This window comes from Gavialis gangeticus, unplaced genomic scaffold (assembly GCF_001723915.1).
Source record: "Gavialis gangeticus isolate Ggan-Ray unplaced genomic scaffold, GavGan_comp1, whole genome shotgun sequence".
Classification (NCBI taxonomy): Eukaryota; Metazoa; Chordata; order Crocodylia; family Gavialidae; genus Gavialis; species Gavialis gangeticus.
Window position 1 is genome coordinate 62,262,609 of NW_017729034.1, and position 22,241 is coordinate 62,284,849.

Consider the following 22,241-nt stretch of genomic DNA (forward strand, 5'->3'; position numbering starts at 1 on the left):
CAAAGAAGCAGACATTGGACAAGAACTTTTTTATCCTCCAATTCATCAAAAATTTTGCCTTTATAACTGGTAAATCAGAACTTAAAGTATCTTATTACCCTCCGTCCCATAAACAAGGTTAATTGTCTGAGCATAATCTTCCCTATACACAGGCCCATAAGTGTTCTGAACAACACAATGTGCTGGATCAAATCTGCCTCTCCTCTAAAGCTGCTCTGAAAATGTAATGGAGTCAAAGCTAGCTACATAGGCTATTAAGGAATTCTCCCTTGCTGCGGAATCCTCCCACACAAAAGATCCAACTCCATCCCTAACTGATACACAAATGGTATAACACTTGAGTGGCCCAGAACTCCTGTGACCCCTGACTCCCAGAACACAACGTGGGTGCAGGGACAAGGGCCTGTAATGCCACATCTCTACCCTATACCCCATAGGGCAGACTTAAGGATTGAGCCCAGTGGGCCTACTGACTGTCAAAATGTACAATACAAAAATCTTCAAAGTGAAGACAAAAAGAATTTTCTGAATTTTGCCATCTAGTATTATTCAAAGAAATCATCAACTCGTGCCACGTACTTTTTCTCTTAAAACTCACTATGTATTGAAACGGTAATATAAAAATCTGGAGGCCACTGCAACTGATTTTCAATACTGTATTTCCAGCTGCTAGCAGATATCCTTAACAAATGGAGCAAGAGCATGCTTAATAAAAGGTTCAAGATTGCAGAACTGGAGCATGATTAGGAAAGTCACTTTACACTAATATTCTATAAGTATTGTCTAGTCTAGAGTGCTGCTGTGTGCCTGTAAGGCAAAATTCAAATTAAAAGGTGGCTTGGAGGTACAAGTCTCGCTCATGTAAACTGTGCTCATTAGGCATATCAAAAAAGCGCCCACCATGCATAGTGGGCAGTTCTTACTTTTAGCTCATCTTAACTGCTGTCAGTTCTGTGTTATCAGAAACTGTGAAACTGAATAGGCCTTATTACATGGAACTGACTACGGCCTATTAATTTCAAGACTTATGAGAGCAGTAAGGCATACTGATACAAGATAAGAAGCTTTAACAAGACGCATACAGCTGAGCACATGCTGTTCCCATGCATGCGTAATGTGTGTTAAATAATACCTTCAGTACTGAAGTCTGTAGGATTTGGCAAATGCTTAGTGTCATTTACCATTTTTAAATGGCTTCCCATGTTCCTGCAAGAGTCTTAACACATCTATACTGGGAAATTTTGCTGCTGAGGGAACTAGCCTTATACAACCCTTGAATTCAGGAGACCGTGACAACTATAACTGTGTGCGGCCTTTAAATAGCCTTACCAGAATTCCTCCCAATCATGGGTAATCATCCTTCTGGCATCCCCCAACACCTGAAATCTTGAATTTATAGTCATTACACTGTTTTACAGTTGGCTTTCTGCATGCAGTTCTCTCGGTTTAAACACACCTTATCACATGAAACAGGATTTGTATAGTGTGCATCTAAAGAAGTACCCACATGGATCACCAGCCAAATCACCAGCCCAGGCTCTCTAGTAAGATAAAGGAACATTTAACAAGAGCTCTGGATTGTTAACTTATGTGAAGCAATCACTAGAGAACTGTGGCTTACATAACTTTGCCTGCAGTGTGCCCAACAATTTACTATATAAAAGAGAAACTTTGGAATTGGGATACATATATTTAATGCCTGATTCTGGACAGGCATGTTCTAGTAGTTCAAAATAGCACAGAGAAACACAAATCTGATGCATTTCATACAGGATGTGATTTAGGATCCACACTAGACATGCACTTTATTCCTAGCTCTGTCTGAAGTGATTTTGCCCAACCTTTTAGGTGACCTACCTATAAAATGAGGGGGAGGAAAGAATGATTACCGCCCAACTCCTATGGAATGTGGGATAATAAATATTAATCAGGGATCTGAAATGCTCAGAAGTACAAAGACCAGTCAACAGAAGAGCTGAGCCTCAAACTCATAGTTCCCATCCAATTCTCAGTCCAGCACACGTCTATGCTAGAGAAAGGAACATTTCTAGGTCCTTTCTAGACATCAGAAATTGGAGGTGGGTGGCACAGGCTCTGCACATCTTGAAGTCATTCAATATAGATGGAAAGTTTTGAGATTTTAGCAGAAAGCCTCTAAGCTCTGAGCTTTTGGAAACTATGATTATCAGGTGTATAACTTGGCAGCCAAACCTAAGCAATATTCATGGAAAATGTACAAATAAAAAGGTACCCCACCCATCCCACCAACTCACTAAAATACCCCTCTCAAGGGCCACGTTCCTGCTCAGCAGTGTATAACACACACGTCTCTGAATATCTATTAAAATGCTTTAATACTGACATAGCTAAGGCTATCTAAATTTCCCTAATCTTTGTCCTCAGAAGTGGATGTATTGGTTTTGCTGGCTGAAAATTTCCAGAATAACTCATCCTAAGGCACAAAGCAAACATGGAAAATTTGAACCCCAACAATTACATTTTAGCAAGTGGAAAGCTAGGGCTTACGATGGAAAGTTTTAGACAATAGCTACAGGCCAGCTTTGCCTACAATACCATTATAGCCATACTTAACATTAACATAACTGACACCTGCATTACTGGGCACTGTAATAATAAAACTCAGCTGAAAGTCAGACTTCCAGAGACCATACCAGTCTCTTTATAGATAACATCTTAATCTGATTTTCAGGTTTAATTAAATATTTTTTACCTTATTAGGATTTCTGGATCGTGAGATGCATCCTTAAGTTAACTTACTACCCTGCACATCTCTATTTTAAATATCATCCAAAGTTACCTCAATACCCCTAAAAGCCTAACTTAAATAATTCCTTCTACCAAAGGGCAGGGATTAACAAGATGCTCATAATTCCAGATTTCATGTCCTCTCCACATCCCATTCAGTATTAACCTCAGAGTTCTTCCAAATCCCCTCCATGTTTGAAATGAAGAGGATTTGACTCGCTAGATTTTTTTTTTTTTTTAAATGAAGCTTGGCGAACTCTAGGTCTAAACAGATTATCTCACATCATATTTTCAAAAATGTAGGCATATACGTTTACTATGTACCAAGAATGGAACAGATGCATGTTACAGTGCCCTACCACCAATCATACAAAAAATCCAAGGTAGTTGCTCCTGAAAGATGTGTAGTAACTTTACTACTAAGAAAATTAACTGAGAAGAACATATGTACCTGCTCTACTAAATCAAATTTATTCTGGGGTAGTAATTTACTCAATGCATATCTTAACACCATCTATCCATCCCTCCCATACATACCTATGGTCAGGCACTACGGGAGATTGTCCTAGAGAAGTAGCTGTGACTCTGTCCTTTAGAGAAAAGTAAATTTACAGTGGAATAAAATCTAGGGTAAATTATTCTGCAGTAATCATACTGCCTGTCTGTCCCCTATACACTCCCCTTTCATTGAAGAAATATAATTTAGCATGTTTCCTGTTTATTCTAAGAAGCACAAAACTGAATGTAACAGCATTCAAACTTTTGCTTATAACATGGTACTCAACTCCTTGCCTACCACTCCTTATTAAAGGCAGCCAATTGAATTTATGAGACCATTCTAATTAATCCAGTGATTCTCAACAAGGGTGCCATGGCACCGTAGGGTGCCTTGAGATCCTTTCAGGGGTCCCGCACAATGTTAGCACTGTTAGGTGTGCAAACATGATACACAAGATAAACCCAGAGATTTCAATTAAGCATTGATAGCATTACAAATATTCTGGCCTGCTGTGGTCTTTTTGAGTTCTTTGCAAAAGAATTGCTCTATTATTTTTCTGTACTCAAAAAATGAGTGAAAACCAAGAGCTGCCATTTTCCAAGGTACCTCAAGTCTAAAATGATGGAGAATCACTGAACTAATTAATTTAAAACACAGTACTATTTAAGCTACTTACACAAATGGTAAGAGTTAAAACACAAATACTTAAAACTTGAAAAATCACAAAGCAGAATACGTTACTTAAAAGAGAGATCAGGTGGCTGATACTGACAAACCAGAAATGAAAAAACCCCACCATGGATTTTTATGATAAGTAATACAATTATCAATAGCTACTGGTTATAAAATCATCAGTTAACTATCTACTACCTAAAATGGAATAAGGCACTCTACTGGAAGAAACACACATATACAGGGGTTCAACAGTTTCTCCCAGAACAAAACAGCTGTTCCAGAGGAAAATTACCCATCTCCAACCAGGTGGAAGTAGCTCCCAAGAAAATTTATCCCAGGAGAATGAATGGCTATACACTTCCCTGCTGCTTGACTTCTCCCACAGACCAGGAAGAGTTGAGCAGGGGGAAAATGTTCCTGATCCATTCTGAGACTAGGGTCATCACAGCCTGGGGAAGGCATGTAGAGCAGCTGCTACTTACCTCTTCCTGGTCTCAGGAACCGAGTAGTGAGAACTATCCTCCCTTCCCCAGAGTAGTTCACCCCATCTCATCATGATCTGATGAAGAATGTCTTAGATTCAAAAGCCTGACTAAGCTCGTTTAACTCTGAACTGAATACTTGACAAAATAAAAAAAAAGCCCCTAAAATAGCCTTGCCCCTAAAATACAGTGATGGCTTAAAACCAATTACTTCTGCCATATTTTGAGGTAAAAAAAAACAAAACAAAAACTTTGTTTTCTCAAACGACATCCACAAGCAAACGTGTAACCCAAAGATAATGCTATCAAGTAGTTCAGCTACATGTTTAATCATTCAAGGGATATCCAGAATAAATAACTACAAACCTAAATGGAACCAACTGTGACTTGAAATATCATCTTCTAAGAACAAAGATAAAAAGCCTGACAACCAAACAGAATCACTGAGGAATCCAAAATACAGACATTAATACTAAGCAGAAGGATTTAAAAGACATGTATGTGAAGGTTACCAGGGTTGATGTTGATACTCAGGTGGGGAGCCATCAGAGATAAGAAGAGCCATCAGGAAAAAAAAAAACCAAAACAAGTTTAAAGACAAAAATGGCTGGAAGATTAAGTATCAATATGTAGTAAGGATTATGTGCCCCTATTTGAAACCCATTTCATATTGAGAAATATGATCATGCTAAAAAAGCTGCCAAGAAATGAGTAAGATACAGAACAGTGGTGTGGCTTGGTGGTAATGGAATGGGATAGAAGTACTAACAACACAAGAGCATTTCACAAGGTAAGACTGCATCAAGGAAAGGATGGCAATTATGCGCAGACAATAATTTAGTCTTTTAATTAAGAAAGGCAAAAACTAAAAGACAGGAGGGAGTATTTTAGTTGGCTTCTCAGTCCTGAGATGAAGGAAGGCAAATAACAAATGGGCTTTTTCAAGACAGCCAGTACAACAGCTGAATTGTGAAGAGGTTCAAGACACAATTATAGTGTTCTGGAACAACAAAGGATTATTTGTTGACAGGGTTCCCATTAATTTATTGAAAACAGGAAGTTGAATAAATAAGACTTAAACCAATGGTGTGAAGCATACCTGGCCCTTCAGGCCAGATTGAGTGGTGCAGGACAAGTCCACAAACCAAATGAACATCATGGGAACAGCCCCGCATGCTAGATTGGGCCTATGGCTCCCCTCCTGCTGCACATACCAGATCCAGTGCCTACAGTGCTCACTCTGGCCAGTCCAGGACTGCATTGTACAGCACAAGCTACATGTGGTGCTCACTCCAGCTGGTCTGGGGCAGAAGCTGTGTACAGCATGGTTCCTGGACAAGCTGGAGTGGCATGGTGTGCTGCACAGTCCTGAACTGGCCAGAGCAGGCACGGGATCTGACACACGGGACCGGTTCTGGGAAAAGTTGTTCCAACTTATCAGCTTCTCAAAAAAAGATGGAAATATGATGTTACACCAACAGATCATAAGTAAGAACATGAGAGTACACTGCAAGACACCTTCTAAACCAAATGAAGAATTAGGATAGAAAAAGCGCATGTTTACAGTTCAAGAAAGAGTACAGGTATGGAACTCTGCCTCCATCCATACAAGGTTACGGTGGGAAGATGAACCCCCACAGTAGTCATTAATGTTGCAATGAAAAAATGGAATAATCACAGCAGAATGCACAGAGTAAGATGAATTCAAGTGGCCTGCACTAACTCTTTGGCTATGCTGACACTCTGGTCATTGTAGTCATCAGAAGTTCTGTACAAAGGATGGTCGGAGAATTAAAGGAAGCAGAAAGAAAAATAGGACTCGAGATCAATAAAGATAAAAAAAATCACATGACTGTAAGCTCATGAGAAGATCTTAAACTCACCTAGCTATCTGTAATAACCAAAGAGCACAAGTTGCTAACAACAATCTAATTAGGGAGAAAATTAAAGCATGGGTATGTCAGTCAGTTCTCTTCAGAGATTTTTTTTTAGCTATACAAAGCTATTACAAGGACTATTTTTATACAAGTGACATTCTACTAAAAAGCAAGACAACTAAATACTTAAAAAAAAGATAAAAGTGATATGAATTCTTATATCAGTTAAAAAAAGATGTATGAAGATTGTCTTACATGTAACAGCAGATGGCCTACAAAAAGAGCCAAGAATGTAAGACACTAATTTTTGCTGAGCATTCATACACTACAGTAAAAGCACCAGAGAAAAGCCCTTAAGAAAATAAATACCAGTAGTTCTGTATTCTATGAAACATTTATATTGTGTGTGTGATGAATATGGCTTGCAAACCAAACATGGAAGTAGGAAGAGAAAAATATGGATGGATAAATACAAATGATCCCACACTGAATGAAGCAAAAATCCCGGGGAACACAATTAAAATCTATCATAAGGTATGTACAAAAAAAGCCAAATAGACAATGTTAAATTTGGAATTTCATAACTAGAGCAGATTAATTTGCAACTTGAATATTTTCATTTATATTCCTTCCTTCCAACTCTTCTCCAAGCCCAATTTAATTCCCATGTTTTTAGAAGGCAATTGAATAAGCTCTTTGGTGGAGACCGATATTAATAATATGTAGATGGGTACTTAAACCCATACCCATATGGGCAGTATATACGGTATCCTCAGAGAATTCAGGCTTGATGGAGGTCTGCAGCATATGTCAAGCATATGTAAACTACACCTTGTACCGGCTTATAACTTGACAAGTATTAGGGAAAAAAAAGTAACTATAAGCGAAGTCACTAGTTACTTTCTAACAAGCAATGAAAGAAAAAGAAATGCCGTTCCAGAATTTCCCCAGACTGATGTTTACCCTGTGACTGTTTTCAACAAACTAAAATCTACCACATTATTAATGTCTACCAAAAATAAATTTTAAATTTGGGCTAATCTGTCATGCATAATTTTTACAGCACTATCCTCAGCAGCAACAGCTCAATAATATGGTCATCGTGCCAGTTTGATAGAATTAAAGGCTATAGACTTAACTTCCCAAAACAAAAAAAGAACAAAACAATGAATCTGTTGAACATATCCAAGAGCAGAAACATTTGACACCTACAAAATAATTTGCCTTTTAAAAGTGACCCAGCAGCATCATGTGTTGTTCTTATTTCTTACAGGAACAGCAATTCTCACATTCGAATATAAAAGACAAAAGAAATAAGGTACCTAAACTAGGTATCTAATCCCGACAGCTCCAGAAATAGAATTTTTCATACTGCATGCTCTAAATCTTAGGTCAGACTCAAATAAGCATGCACAGGTAACTTGGAAAAAAATGTCTAATTAATATGACATCTTAAGAGGTGTGCAGTGAACTTCGTGTTATGCAATGAACCTCAGACTTGATGTACTGACAAACAAAGAAAATGAGCATCAGAAATATGTTTTGGCTAGATAGGTTAAAAAAAAGCACTCACGAAACCTTGTAAGATTGGGTATAAAATGATGACGATAGGACAAATGATAAATATGGACCCCACGCACCATCTACTATAAAAGTCAGCGATGGCAAGTGTTACAGACTTATTTTTAGGATGTTTGTCTTTCAAATGAAACTTCTGAACATGAATATCCACAACGAAGTTCATGCAGCATAAAAGGCTTTCCTCACTAAAACAAATTAAAATCCAATTAGACAGCTAAGGAAACTGCTTAGCTGTCAACTACTAACATCTTCTCCAAAGACACTTCAGCTACACTCTACAAAGACAAAAAATGTCTATATTTTCAAGATTCTACACAATGGGAGAATGAGAATTTTCAAGCAGCTTTCAGACTTATTTTAATGCAAGTTTTTAAAATGTTGTGAAGTGTGCATCAAACTAGGATAATACCATGGCACAACCAAGCAACAGGACAAATTAATTCTCCCATGGATGCTGAAGGATATTTATGATTAAATGAAGTTACTATAAACATTACAAAAGAAAAACAGTGAAATGAAGCCAACCACTTTTGAATTGGTCTCCCATGTTTTTTTGGAAGTTTTCAAATGAGGGAAATGATATATGCAGACTAAGCTAAACCTAAGAAATCTGAATAAAAGTTGAAAAGAAAAATATTAATTTTATTAAACATTTAACCAGAATTAAGACTTTCCAATTACTGTAATGTTACAGCAAATCATTTGCATATGTAAGACCATAAGCAAAACATGACTAACAGACCAGTTAGTTAAGACTACAAGATGTTATTTGACTACATTGACTCTGAAGAGCCAGAAAACAAAATATGCTATCTTTACAAGCAAGTAGCACAGAACAAAATTATAATTCACCTGTGGAAATGACTCTTCAAAGAAAAAAAATATACAACTAGATGTAATGTACAAAGATCTTGGATTTTCTTTCAAAAGTACTTTTTCCATAAAACTGCTAAGTCTACAAAACAAGCTGTTTTTATGCAGTAACGTCACTGGAGTCTTTCATAATCAAAAGAGTTCCTGAAACTGCAAGCTCTTCCTTTAATCTTAGAGGATAAGGCTTGAAAAAGTCACTGTCCTATAGCAGCTCTCCCTGGCATGGATCTGGTGGTACTAGAAACACAAGTCTTCAAAGAATTAAAATACTTCTTAAAACATTAAGATCCTGTCCAACTACAAACCAAAGGTACACAGAAGCACTAGTATTTTGCAAAGTCTAGAGAAGGCCTGCAGTGCCTTTGCAACTCAACATTCTCCCCCAACAATACAAAATAAACCTATTTTGTAGTTGCTGCTATTCAGAGCTATATGGGAAACCAGTGAACTGTCAGGAATCATGTCAATTTTATGCTGATGATACTACTCACTTAAGTCACTCATGGAAAAGACAAACCTTAAAATGCAGCCTACAAAGAATTATTGGAGCTCCCCATCTTCTTCATAACAATTAGGAAGTCAGCAGAAGTAAAGATCCTCCCTACCATTTCTCAGCAGCAACCGAGTCTTGGGGAAGTCAAGAAGAAAGGAAAACTGTCTAGTAGCTAGAGGGATGGTAGCTTCAATTTAACCAAACATCTACTTGACAAAAACTCATACAAAAGAGGATGTTCACAAAAAAAAAAAAAAAAGCACAGAGGTAATACCCTGTTTCAAATCCAGCCACATCTCCCTTGCTAACTGATAGAACGGAAAAGCAACTGTCTTTTTAATTAGCGTGTTGTACTGAAAACTTCCTGTTGCAACTACACCATGCTGCTAATAGGCAAATTATAGACAAGAATACATATGCAATTCTAATTACTTAAGAGCAACTATTTTCAATTAAGTTTCTCACATTTTTATGCTATCGGAGGGAGAGGGGGTTATTGAGCTTCCCCCCTCTCCAAAATATATTCATATGCTGACATTAAACACCAAACTGCCATACAATTTTAGCTTTAGTGGGCGTGTCTACATGTTCATTAATACTCTTTTGGTAATGCACATTAAATTTAGTATCTCCATTGTGAGGTATTAGAAAAGGGTATCTTATTTTAATGCACTTTAGCAAAAATGCACAGCTTTTTTGTGACAATTTAATAAGCATTAAAGTGCATGCATAGACGCACCCAGTAATAGCTTTCTTACTGCACATTACTGTATAGATCAAAAGAACTCAAAATGTGTTCTTTATAAAGGGAAACCAATAGGAGCAAATCTAAACATTAATGCTTGCGAACAGTCTCATTTAGTTCACTGGAAGGATTCACATATAAGAAGTTAGGCACAAGTTTAAACATTTTCAGAATTAGGGCCTTAGTTTGTATGCTTTACTAAATTAATGCAATAATTATATAAAAATCACAGTGTTTTCATACCTAATACTGTATTTTCATCAGTAATATATTACAATAAAAGCTTTGTTATCCAGCATGAGTGGGGTAAGGAGGGTGCCAGTTATCTAAAAATTCTGGTTATCTGGGCTTGCACGTGGCAGCAGTATGGGGTAGTGGATGGTGTGCAAACTCCTACCCTCCCTCCCTGTCCCGCATCCAGCTGGCTGGGCAGCACCTGTGCGGCCCAGAGGGGAGCTACTGCTCTCACCTCCCCACCACCACCCTGCTCAAGAAATACATGATGTACATGCCAGACAGAGAATTTCAGTTAGTAACATGCCAGTTAACACAGCTTTTATTGTACTATGCACCAAAGCAGTGAGAAAAAATGAAGTAAGTTCGGAAGGTTTAGGTTGACTGATTTTAAAGACCAGTTTAAATTAAAAATAAACTAACTAAACCCTTAAAAACCACTAGCACAGCTAAGGGCAAAAAACAAGCAAACCCCAAGTTTGTCATGATTTATCGAAGTTGGTTGTTTTTGATTGTTTTTTTTAAACTTGCTTTAGGAAAAAATGATGAAACATAAGAATCAGGAAAGCTTGATTTTTATAACTTTACTTACACGAGCAATACAGTAATCCTTCGGATTTTCTTTTTCCAAACCATACTTCTCCAGAGCTTCAATAACTGCAAAGTCTGCAGTATCTGTAGTGGACAGCAGGATTGTCTTGTATGGTATATTTGGTTTTAAGCTGTCCGCATAAATTCTGAGCGTCCCTCCTTGAAAATATAATTCCATTACTACTTTGTCATAGGAAAAGATATGCAACCACAGATTTAAGAGTTCTCAGCTTTGAAACAGATTTAATTTGCAGCTGTATATGGCATGAATCCATAGACACCTTCTTTCACTGATGTCAGTCACTGTCTACCCCTACACATACTTAGCCTATTCAAATAAAAAAACCTTTTTGCCACTTATACATAGGATTTTTGTTTGTTACCTTCCTTGTTTAATTTCCTGAAACTGATGTTTATTAAATGCCAGTAAATGGCTGCTCTCCTTTTCCTTTAGAGACCTAGTTCTCTATGCTTTTATTTTGGGATGATTGCCCTATCAAACCATTTCCAAAAGCCTTCTTCCAAAGGTATATGATAGAATTAATTCAAAGCTTTGTAACTGCACCTGAACAGAAAAATCACCCCATTTAAATGTTACTGTATTTTTAGACAGTTTTGTCTGGCACAATTGTGATAAACAGGGATACAGAATAAGCTTAGTTTAATTTTAATTTACTTGAACCCCTTAATATTTCCATATACATGAACATATTGAGGCCTACAAACTTTTACAGAATTAATTAAGTAGTTTGGCAGGAAATTTCTGCAAACTAACCAATCTTTTGAAGATGTAATATACACTGCAGTCAGAGAAAGCAGTTGCTAGTAAGATAAACGCATTGGCTTTAATATCAGTAAATCAAAGAGAAATTTTTCTCTGGATTGATTTAAGAACAAGCTTTCATCAACTGATGTAAAAAGTGCTAAACTTCCTCTGAGTAAAAAGGTTATCAGACCAAAAGCAAATGTAGCAAACAAGCCTGAATCATTACCTGAGTCTGGCCGGCCATCAGAGCTGCGGAATTCCTGCATCCTCTTCTCTAGTTTTTGCTGTCGTCGGCGTTTCATGACTACCTCAGGATTCGATATTGTGCGTGTGAAGCTGGTCTCGGGCATATCTTTGTAAACCTCTGCTGCAAGACGAGAATTCTCACTGCAAATTAATTTAAGGGAGGGGAGAAAAAAAAAGAGAAACTAAACTTGAAACAAATGCACATTCTACTCACTATATGAAATATTAAACAACCAAAGCTATGTTAGCTGTTCACTTACATTACTGTGTTAAGCATAATGCTTTAAATTAACTATACCTCTGCCAGAATATACTGTTAACATATCTACACTCATGTACAACATTTATGAGATACCTCATTTTAGTTCTAGTCAGATTATGAAGACAAGAAAATTCAGTTCTTTTCCTTCAAGAGAATCTGTTACATTCAATATGCTAGTTAGAGATTAATTTTAATTAAATGATTAATTGATTATTCTGGTCTCTGTGTATTGTGCATCATCAGGAAGGAAATATAGTTGACATGTATTTGGTCCTATTTCCTAGATGAACTTGAAATTTATTTCTACTTTAATTAAAATTATGTAAAAGCTTAATTACTGAATGGAAGGCTGAAAGGATTCTTCTTACATTGCACAAAGTATACATGGAAAAAACAAAAAAAATAAAATGAATTCTACTAAAAAGAAACCTACATATGTCAACTAACTGTTTCTTTGTACCAACTGAAAAAAATAAATTTGTCCCCAACAAGAAAGACAATGAGGAAATCAATTTTATTCAAATGGAAAAAGAACACTACTTTCTGTTACAAGAACATAAGTGTCATAATGGGTCAGACCCATGGCCCATCTAGCCTAGTGACCCATCTTCAACAGTGGTATATAGTAGATGCCTTAGAGCAGGGGTGGCCAACCAGCAGCACGCATGCCACAAGTGGCATGGGCAGCCTCTGTACGTGGTGCACAAAAAGCAGAAAGCAGTGGTAGGTGGTACAGGGCAGGCCATAAGCAACTGATCAGGTAGGGGAAAGGGATCGAACTAGCAGTTCGTGAGGGTGTGACACCTAGGTTGTAGCACTCCTGCCAAAAGGCTGACTCCCACTACAGCAGAGGTGCTCAACCCCTGGCCTGTGGGCCACATTTGGCTCACAGCACTGTGTCATCTGGCTTAAAGGGCTCCCCATGGGCCTAGAAATTCTGTGGCAGGGAGCAGTGGCACTGCTGCCTCACAATAAAGTTTCCAGACCCATGGGGGGACCCAGGTCCTACATGCTAGATTGGGCACCCAATCTGAGAGTGTAGGGCCGAGTGGGAGCAGTTCCAAGCCCCAGTGCCCAGTTCCAGCAAATGGACAGCTAGGGGAGGATGAGGCCAAGCCCCACAGGGCAAGCGTACCAGTGTGCTGGCATAGGAAGGGGTGTTGCCAGGCTCCCAGGGACCAATCCCTATGGGGCCTGGTACCACCTCTTCCCAAGAGACTGACCCTGGCATAAGGGGGCAGTGCTGGACTCATGGGCAACTGGTGCCTCCCAAGTCGGGGGGGGCACCAGATTGCCAACGGGGGGGAGGCAGGGGGGTTCCCCCAGCAGTCGATTGCTGAGCCAGTGGCAAACCCGGAAGTACGTTTCCACCAGCACTTGCAGTTTTGTGGCTGGCACTTCCAGGGGGGCCAATCTCAGGGGATGTACATGTACCCCCTATGCATCATAAAAATGGCTGGACTGCTAGGACCTAATCCCAGCAGGAGGGGGTGTTGCTGAGCCCTAGGGCCCAATCCTGGTGTATGGGACTCAACCTGGCCTGCAGACTGGCCCCATCCCACTTATCTGGCCCATGAAGCCAAAAGGTTGAGCACCACTGATTTTGAGTGATCTGTCCCCTGATCATACTCTCCCTGACATCCACCAACCACTTTAGGTTTAGGGATGTCAAAGTATACATCCTTAACTATTCTGTTTAATAGACATTAATGAATCTATCATCCATTATTTTGTCTAGTCCCTTTTCAAATCTAGCCATACTAGCTGCTTCTATAGCATCCTCTGGCAAGGAGTTCCACAAGTTAACTATGCTCAGAGTACATAAAAAAGAATCTCTTCTCTCTTGTTTGTTCTAAATTTGTCTCTTGCTAATTTCAGTGGATGCCCCCTATTTCTAGTATTTTAGGACTTGGAGTCCCTATTCATTCTGTCCATACATTTTGATTTCATAAGCCTCTACAATATCTACCCTAGTCTTCTCCCTTTCAAACTGAAGAGCCCCAGCCCTAGACACTCCTGATATGACAGCTACTCTGTACCCCTGATCACCTTGGTTGCCCTTTTCTGTTCTCTGCCACGGTTTTTGAGATGTGGAAACCAGAACTGCACACAGTATTCAACATGCAGGTGCACCATGGATTCATATAGTGGGTTTCATGTTTTGCATTTTGTTTTTAATTCCAACATTTAATTGGCTTTTTTTTGGTTGCTACTGCACACAGAGCTAATGTTTTTATAGTACTATCTATGCCTCCAAGGTCTCAGTCCTGAGTCATAAAAATTAGTTCTGAGCACAGCATTGTGTTTATAAATTATAACCAACATCATTTTTCCCCCCCATGTGCATTACCATGTACATGTTGACACTGAAGTTCATTTGCCACTTCTTTGCCCACTCAGTTAGCTTGGGGAGATTTTTCTGCAGCTCTATCAGCTTGAAATTTGAATATCCAGAATAATTTAGTATCCATTTTAAAAGAGCTTTTGGTGTGGGATCTTTTCAAAAGCTTTATGAAAATCCACATATGTCAAGGCAACTGGATCCCCCATGTCCACAGATTTGTTAACACCCTCAAAGAATTCCAGGAGACTGGTGAGGCAGGTTTTCCCTTTACAAAAACCATGGTGACTTTCCCAGCATACCATATTGGTCCATGACTGCTGATTTTATTCTTTATCATAGCCTTTACCAATCTGCCAAGGATGGAACTAAGATTCACTGGTCTATAGTTCCCCAGAATGCCTCTGAAGCCCATTTCTGAAGACAGGTGTTGAAGATATGTTGGCAACCTGCCAGTCTTCTGGCACAGAGGCCATTTGTAATAAGTTACATATTATTGTCAATAGTTCTATAATTTTACATTTGAGTTCCTTCAGAACTCTTGAGCAAATGTCATCCTGTTCTAGTGACTGAGTGTTTAATATCAGCTTTAATTTATCTATGAATAAAATTTTCAAAAAGCATACCAATCTTGCAAAGTAAAATAATCAAGTTGGAAACTGATGAAGTTAATGGTGATTGGACAACCTGAACTGTACATTCTTTTACATGCGCTTTAGAAGTCTTTTTTTTATATGGCACAGTACTATTTCTCCATTAAAATACAGTGTCAGAATCATGCAATAAAAACTGTACAATTTTTCTCAAAATTTTGTAAAGAGAGAGTATTTAATGTTTAATATTAAAGTTTTAGTTTTACTTAGATTCAGCTCTATTCATCTCACTTTAAAAGCAAGTTTGCCACAATCTAAAGGCGTATAAAAATACAACCAAAAACTTGCATTGTTTTTTTCATTTAATTCTAGCATTGCACACATATACCGCTTTTTAAATTGAGAAACAAAGATTTTTGTGCAGCCAGATTTGTGTCTTCATCTGGTCCTTTTCCTAAATGTTAGTTTAACTCATATATACAAATTTAATGGGCCTGATGGCTTGTTGGAATCCCATTATAGCATAATAGTTTTACTGTATACACAAGATAAATATAGTCTCAACCCTACAGTGAGCTGCACTTGAAAAGCTTTACTAAACTCATCAGGGCTCCAGACACAAGACTGCCCCTATCCAGAACTGTCTGGCAAATCAGGACTACATGATGCAATAGCTAAATGCTGGTAAAAGTGTTTAAACATAGTACAAAGCATGGGAGTTCATTTACATAAAAAAGCCATTTTTATGGTGGTAAAAATACCGAATCATATAATTCTTCTTTGTATTACATTGTATGCTAAATCCCCAGAAGTCTGTGATCTACTACTCTCAGCAATATGAATAAACTACATTAGGTGCTTCCCTTGTTAAAAACCACTCCAACAAACAAACAAAAACTTGGCTTATTCCATACTTACCACACAAGTGCTAGTTAGGAATGCGCGGAGAAGGGGGGGAGGAAAAAAACAAAAAACAAAAAAACCTACCTGCTGGAGTAGCCTATTCCATTTAAGAATATGTATAGGCTACAGCAACAAAAAATTCCTTCAGTGTGAGCAGTATCTCTATTAAAGAGGTTTACTCACAGGTATATTGTACCACTTAAACCAGCAAGGTGAAGACAAGTACCTAAATCATTACTTAGCCATAAACAAGTTAATTGAACTGAAGGGTAAAGTTAAGCAGGTACATAGGTCTCTGCTGGACTGTGCCCTAAGTTCCTGAAGAAAAAGAAAAGAACATTCTGAAATGCAGTGGAATAGAAAAATATGGGTATTAGATTATTTATAATTACTTCTCTCTGAAGTTTGGGGATGCTAATTCGTCCCTTACAAAGTTCTATATATGTGTACTTAAGGCAGTAAGGCAGTGTTAAAACAATACAAATCTGATATTACCATATTTACTTGAATCCACGATGGCCCTGAATTTAAGATTACCTATAATAATAAGATTCTATACATGGAAAATTTATAAAGATTATAATTTTCCATATACAGAATCTAATTATTGGAGAGTTGTCTAATTCATCCTTCTCACTGCTGCAGGGGGGCAGGCAGTGAGGAGGCAGGTGGTACAAGGAAGTCAAGTAACTTGCCCTCTTCTTGTACCTGTCCCCCTGCCCATCCCCCAGCCTCTGCTCCCACACTTCTCCCTCAGCCTCCGTTCCCTACCAGCAGGCTCAGCTCCTGTTCTAGCCTGGGACACTGAGCAGAGCCCAAGCCCAGCCCCTGTAACAGGCATACAGGTTGTGCACTGCTGCTATGGGGCTGGGCTGGGGGCCATGCTCAGTTCCCCAGGTTGCAGTGTGCATAGAACCTGCAGGGGCAGAGCATGAGTAAGGGGGAGGAAGGAGGTGAGTAGGTAGGAGAACAGAGACTGGCAGGGGAAGGGGAGAAATGGCTGCATGGGGCAGATGGCAGGGTGCAGAGGTGGCAGGTGGGGATGGGAAGGATGGGGAAAGGTTGGTGGCTGGTAGCTGCAGCTATGGCCCCAATCCCAGGTAAGGGCTGGAACCCAAGCCACGCAGCAGTTGCCTGCCTGATACGTTTATACTCTAAGACAAGGGGCTTCCCCCTCATGTAAAATGCAGAGGGAGAATCTAGTCTTAGAATCAAATGAATATGGTGTACTACACTATACAGTAGCATGCAGATTTCCCTTGGGATTAGTTCCTTAGTTTCTGCAAAGATGAGGGCTTAGAAACCAGCCAAGGGAATTTACAGGTGCAGAAGACAGCTGTATAGGACTGCTGAGGTACTCCAGCTGTTTCTTGCAGCTTTTATTTCAAAGAATGAGGCTTCTCCAATCAGCTGAATGGCACCATTGATGAGCTTCAAGTGTGCCGCTTATCTTTTACTCAGCAATCTGCTGCAGAATAGAATAGACTTGGTTGTCAACCACCTGGATGTGAAAAATCTACGTTTTATCATACTGATAGTGCCATGTTTACTTGAATATGACCGTTCCCCACCCCCATATCAGCATGGGGAAGTAAAGCTCCTCATCTTTCATTTGCATACAAGAAAACCTCATTAAATACACTATCATTAAACTACTGCCAAAAGCAGCATGTGCTCAGTAACAGAAACCAACTATGAAGTTCATTAAATGCAGCCAACACTAAGCATGAGTATAAAACTCATAGCCCACAATGGGCAAACATTCTGTGGTGGAGACCTACCACAAGGATAGGCCAGTACAGCCCACCTCAACAAGATGTATGGTAGTGCGCATTGCACTCAGTTCCCCCTCACAGCCAATTTATTAGGGGTGCACTGATAAAGATTTTTTGGTTCAATACTGACAGCCATTATTAACCAGCCATATCAGCCAATACCCATTACAGCCCAGCAGCTTAGAGAGCAGTGTTCAGCTGGTAAGTCTGTCAGGGGGAAGGGGGTGGGTGGGCAGATCAAGGCCCCTGTGGTGAGGGAAGGAGTAGGGTTGGGGCAAGGACAAGTGCTGCTCAGCTGAGGCTGGGCATGGGACAGAGCCACAGCTTGGCTGGAGGACCATTCCTGCCACAGCGTGCACCCCCCAAGGTAGCAAGTCCCTAAGAGTGCTCAGCCTCCTAGTCCTTTTCAAGGACTCATTTTTTCATTGACATTTGGAAGCCGTTCTCCACTAATACTAGATCTTTTCTCCTTACCTGGTCCATTCTCTCTTGGACCACTGACTGTCCCTCACAGGCTCCTTTCTTGATATTGCTCCTTCCAACTTCTGGCTCCTACCAGGTACTCTGCACTCCTTAGCCTGGTCTCTCCAACCTCCTTTCTACCTTAATCACTCCATCCTGTTTTATTAGTTCTTCCTCCTTCCCTCCAGTGCCCTTTCATTTTCGCTCCACCCCCAATCCTCTACCAGTGCTGCTCCTCTTGCTTTTATACCTGGGGTAGGCAATTATTTTGGGCAGAGGGCCGCTAACTGAGTTTTGGCAAGCCATCAAGGGCCACATGATAGGCAGCCAGGGGCAGATAAATATTAATTTTCTAAATTTTTTTAGGGGCCCCGCAGGCCAGTTAGAATGGCCTGGCAGGCCACATCTGGCCCTCGGGCCACATTTTGCCCACCCGTTTTATACTCTGAGTCCTACTTCCTCCAGTTCCTCTCCCCACTCTTCACAGCTGTCAGCTCAAGACCAGTCTCTGCCCATCTTCTTTGATGCCTCTTTCAGTCCTCACCAGCTTTCCCCTCATCCTTGTCAGTCTCTGATTCTCATCCCTCGCTTCCACCTCCGCTTCATTTTTCATTCCCTTATTCAGACAGTCTAATAGTCTAGTTTTTCCAAAAACTAGGAACATGCTTTCACTGAGCTGTCCACAATGATGCTCATGTGACTACAGTAGGCATCTATTAAATGACTGGTGCAAAGCAAAACCAGAGAAAAAATAAGTGACTCTCAGGGGAACTTCAGAACACTAGAGTATGTCCATTTTTAAGTTTCAAATATCTGAATTGTGGGAACAAAAACACAAAATTAAGCACCTCCCCCCCCCCTCAGTTTTCCTTAACTTGGAAGCTAAAGCATGGAACATTACAAGCCAAACCATACCAATCTTCCTGAAAAATTTAAGCAAATGAAAATAGAGGTTGTGATGAAAATCTAACAGCAATAACTTTTTAAATACGCATTTCTCCCGAATCTAAAATAAGAAATAAATCGCCAGGGAAAAATAAAATAATATATACTGTTCATGTTACAGTGTAATACATCTCGTTAAAACACTATGCATTTCAAAATTCATGTCTAGCTGTGGAACCATCTTCTGTTCTGTTTTTTTAATGTTCTAGCTTTTACAGCCACGAAGACACTGTTGAAAACATGCATGATATACTTGTTATGTCAAACCAAACAACAGATTCTGCAATTGTAAGCTGTGCTATAGAATTTCACAGTTTTACAAGACATCAAGTAATTCAGCTTTCCTTCCAGAGAATACACCATTTTGCATATCATTTTGCCATGGAGTTCTATTAAGGACTTAAATACACCTGCCTTTTGCCCACTAGTTTTCCCAACAAGGACTAAGCTCTTTCAGCCATCCTAACAAACTAAGCAATGGCTTATTCGGGAGCTTGAACTGCAGCCATGCAACTAGAGAAGTCAAAATGGTAGACTGATGCCATCTGAAAAACAAGTACATTGCACAAAACTTGGGGAGCCAAGGAGAAGAGCCCTTGAAGACAGCTATAAACTCTGCCATCTCCTGGCAAAAGCCCAGAGCTGAGGCTCTAAGCTGGTGCACATGTAGACAGCATCACAGGAGTAAAGACTTCGGGAATGGAACCAGGTCGCCTGAAGAACACAACACTTTTTAAAATAATTATTTCCTAAAATGAGTGTGGCATTCATTATTTACACTATGAACCAGAGTTGTGGATTTTTTATGGGGTTAAAAGAACATGGACAGGAATCTGCTGTTGCAGATTTCAGGAGATGCTTACAAAAATCTCATCTTTAAATGTACCAGGAGTACAAAAGGTCCTCCCAATTACCACTGGAATGACTGCCTTACCATGGCCTAATGCTAAGTGTTTACTTGTGAAATTTGAGATCATTATGATAACTGCAGTATTAAGTGATCAAAAAAAAAAAAAAAAAACTTACATATCATCTCCATGGAAAGGTCTATCATCTTTATCTGATGCTTGTCGCAGTGCTTCCTTTTCTCGCCTCTTTTTTTCTTTTTTCTCTTTTTTGGATAGGGTTCGTTTGAAGTTCTGGATAACCCCTTCTTTTTCTTGTTTTTCAGGGCCATTACTCTGAGCTTTCTGAAATGAATCAAGTTAAAACTGGTTTAGCATATTAAAACTGGTTTAGCATATTGGTCCACTGGAGTTACTAGGGATCTCAAACTTCCAAACTAGATTTAGTTAAGATGAACAGTAATACCACACTGGAAACAGACATAAAGAAAAGCAACAAACTATCCATTACAGCAGGGGTGGGCAAAATAGCGGATCTGGCTGGTAGCCAGCCTCCATTTCCCACCAGCACTGACTGCAGAGAAGCAGGCTGGTTTCCCAGAAGCAGGGCCAGGGTTTCTGTGGACACCAGCCCGAGGAGTGCTGGCAGGGCACATGGCTAGGTGGGGAGCTGCTCTAGGGCTGGGGCTGGAATCTTGCGATTGTGACAACGTGGGCCAGAGCTAGGGCAGAGCTGCAATCCACTGCCCACATGCCTCGGGGAGGTGTGTGCAGGTAACGGATCACAGCTCTGCCCCAGCTCCTGCTCGTGGTGTCACCAGTGCAAAATCCCGGGCCTCACCAGCCACACACCCTGCCTTCACTGCCTGGAGCAGTGTCCATGGAAACCCTGGCCCTGCACTCACAGCCCCACTGTTCCTGGGGTCTCTGGCCTCAGAGGTAGCCAGGGGCTGCTGGGACACAGTCTTCTTCAGGCCCAATCCAGTCTGCAGGCTGGAGTTTGTCCACCCCTGCATTACAGGAAAGGAGGAACTGTTAAGGACATGAATTGTTAAGTTATAGATGGCTAAACTCATATTTCCCAAAGAACATATGAAATGACTCAGAACTCTGAAGTGAATGCAGCAAAAGTAAATTCTGTAAATCATACCAAACTAGTCAGTTCTTCTATAAACCACAGAAACAGATTTGATTAATTCAGTCTCATTTTACAGCTTCAAAACCTACAGTACATTTGAGCAAATGTTTTAAGGCTGGGGTGTCAGACAGCCCCTAGACAGGATCCAGCCCCCACTGCAAGGCTGGACCACCTGTATCTTTAGACTAGATCTGGCCTGTGGGGATTATCAGTGCAGCTGCTGGAACCCTTGCATTACCAACACGAATCCCTGGAACTGCTGTTTCAGTGCGGCTCTAGAACCCAAAGAGTTAACTCTACTCATCCCCTGCTGCCCTTAGACACCACTGAAATCAAGGTTTTTAGTTATGCCTGGTGACTACAATCTATGGCAGAGGAAAGGAGGGGCAGGGGAGTTGCTGACTGTCTGGGTTCCCAAGCCATGCCATAACAGCAGCTCCTAGGTCATGCAACATGCAAAGCTGAACAAGTTCAGCACCCCTTATTTAAGGAATATACTCAAACTGAATCTTTAAAAATGTTACTTTCTTCACTCTCAGGATGAATTAATGTTTATAGAGCATCTGTCTGTCAAAAATGGTTTTGTACTTTAATCTTCTACCCGTTTATTGCAACATGGCTCTCAGACAAAAATAAGTTTGAGAAGCAGCACCATTATGGCTAACACTTTCCATGCAATGTGTTTTCATCTTCCCATGTTCTATACCTATCCATTTCCCGCATTATGTTTTCCCTCTGTTCTACATATGCAGACACTCACTGCACAGAAAAGCCTAGGGTAAAGGGAGGATAATAAAAGGTTTATTTTTCCTTTTTCTTCTTTTTAGGAGGGTGCGAGTTTATAGGGTGTAGATGGCAGAGGCAAATGTGATCATCTCCCCCTCCCCTCCTCTGCCCCCCCCATCCTTTCATCTTTCAAGCAAAATCTACATTGCAGTCAAGGGCGCAACTTTGGCTCATGGAGACACACCCAAACTAGCTAGCATGGTACTTAGTCACCACAACACAGTTTCAAAATCAGTCTAAAAAAGCCAGGTAAATACTGAGGTCACAAGCTTATACTGAGCTCTATGCTGCCATGACTACATTGCCAGCAAGCTAATTTAAAGCTAGCTATAGTATGTCATAAAAATACTGGAAGCATTAGTG

At 39.9% G+C, this 22,241-nt stretch overlaps 1 protein-coding gene across 1 annotated transcript in view; it reads right to left on the reverse strand.

Moving 5' to 3' along the window:
• AFDN (afadin, adherens junction formation factor) overlaps positions 1-22,241 on the reverse strand; it is a 182,195-nt gene that overhangs the window by 149,212 nt on the left and 10,742 nt on the right. Inside the window, exons 4-6 of the mRNA XM_019526929.1 lie at positions 20,136-20,299; positions 11,809-11,969; positions 10,818-10,975 (exon numbers count right to left, since the gene is read on the reverse strand). Coding sequence (XP_019382474.1) covers positions 10,818-10,975; positions 11,809-11,969; positions 20,136-20,299 — 483 coding nt within the window. The remainder of the gene's footprint in view (positions 1-10,817; positions 10,976-11,808; positions 11,970-20,135; positions 20,300-22,241) is intronic.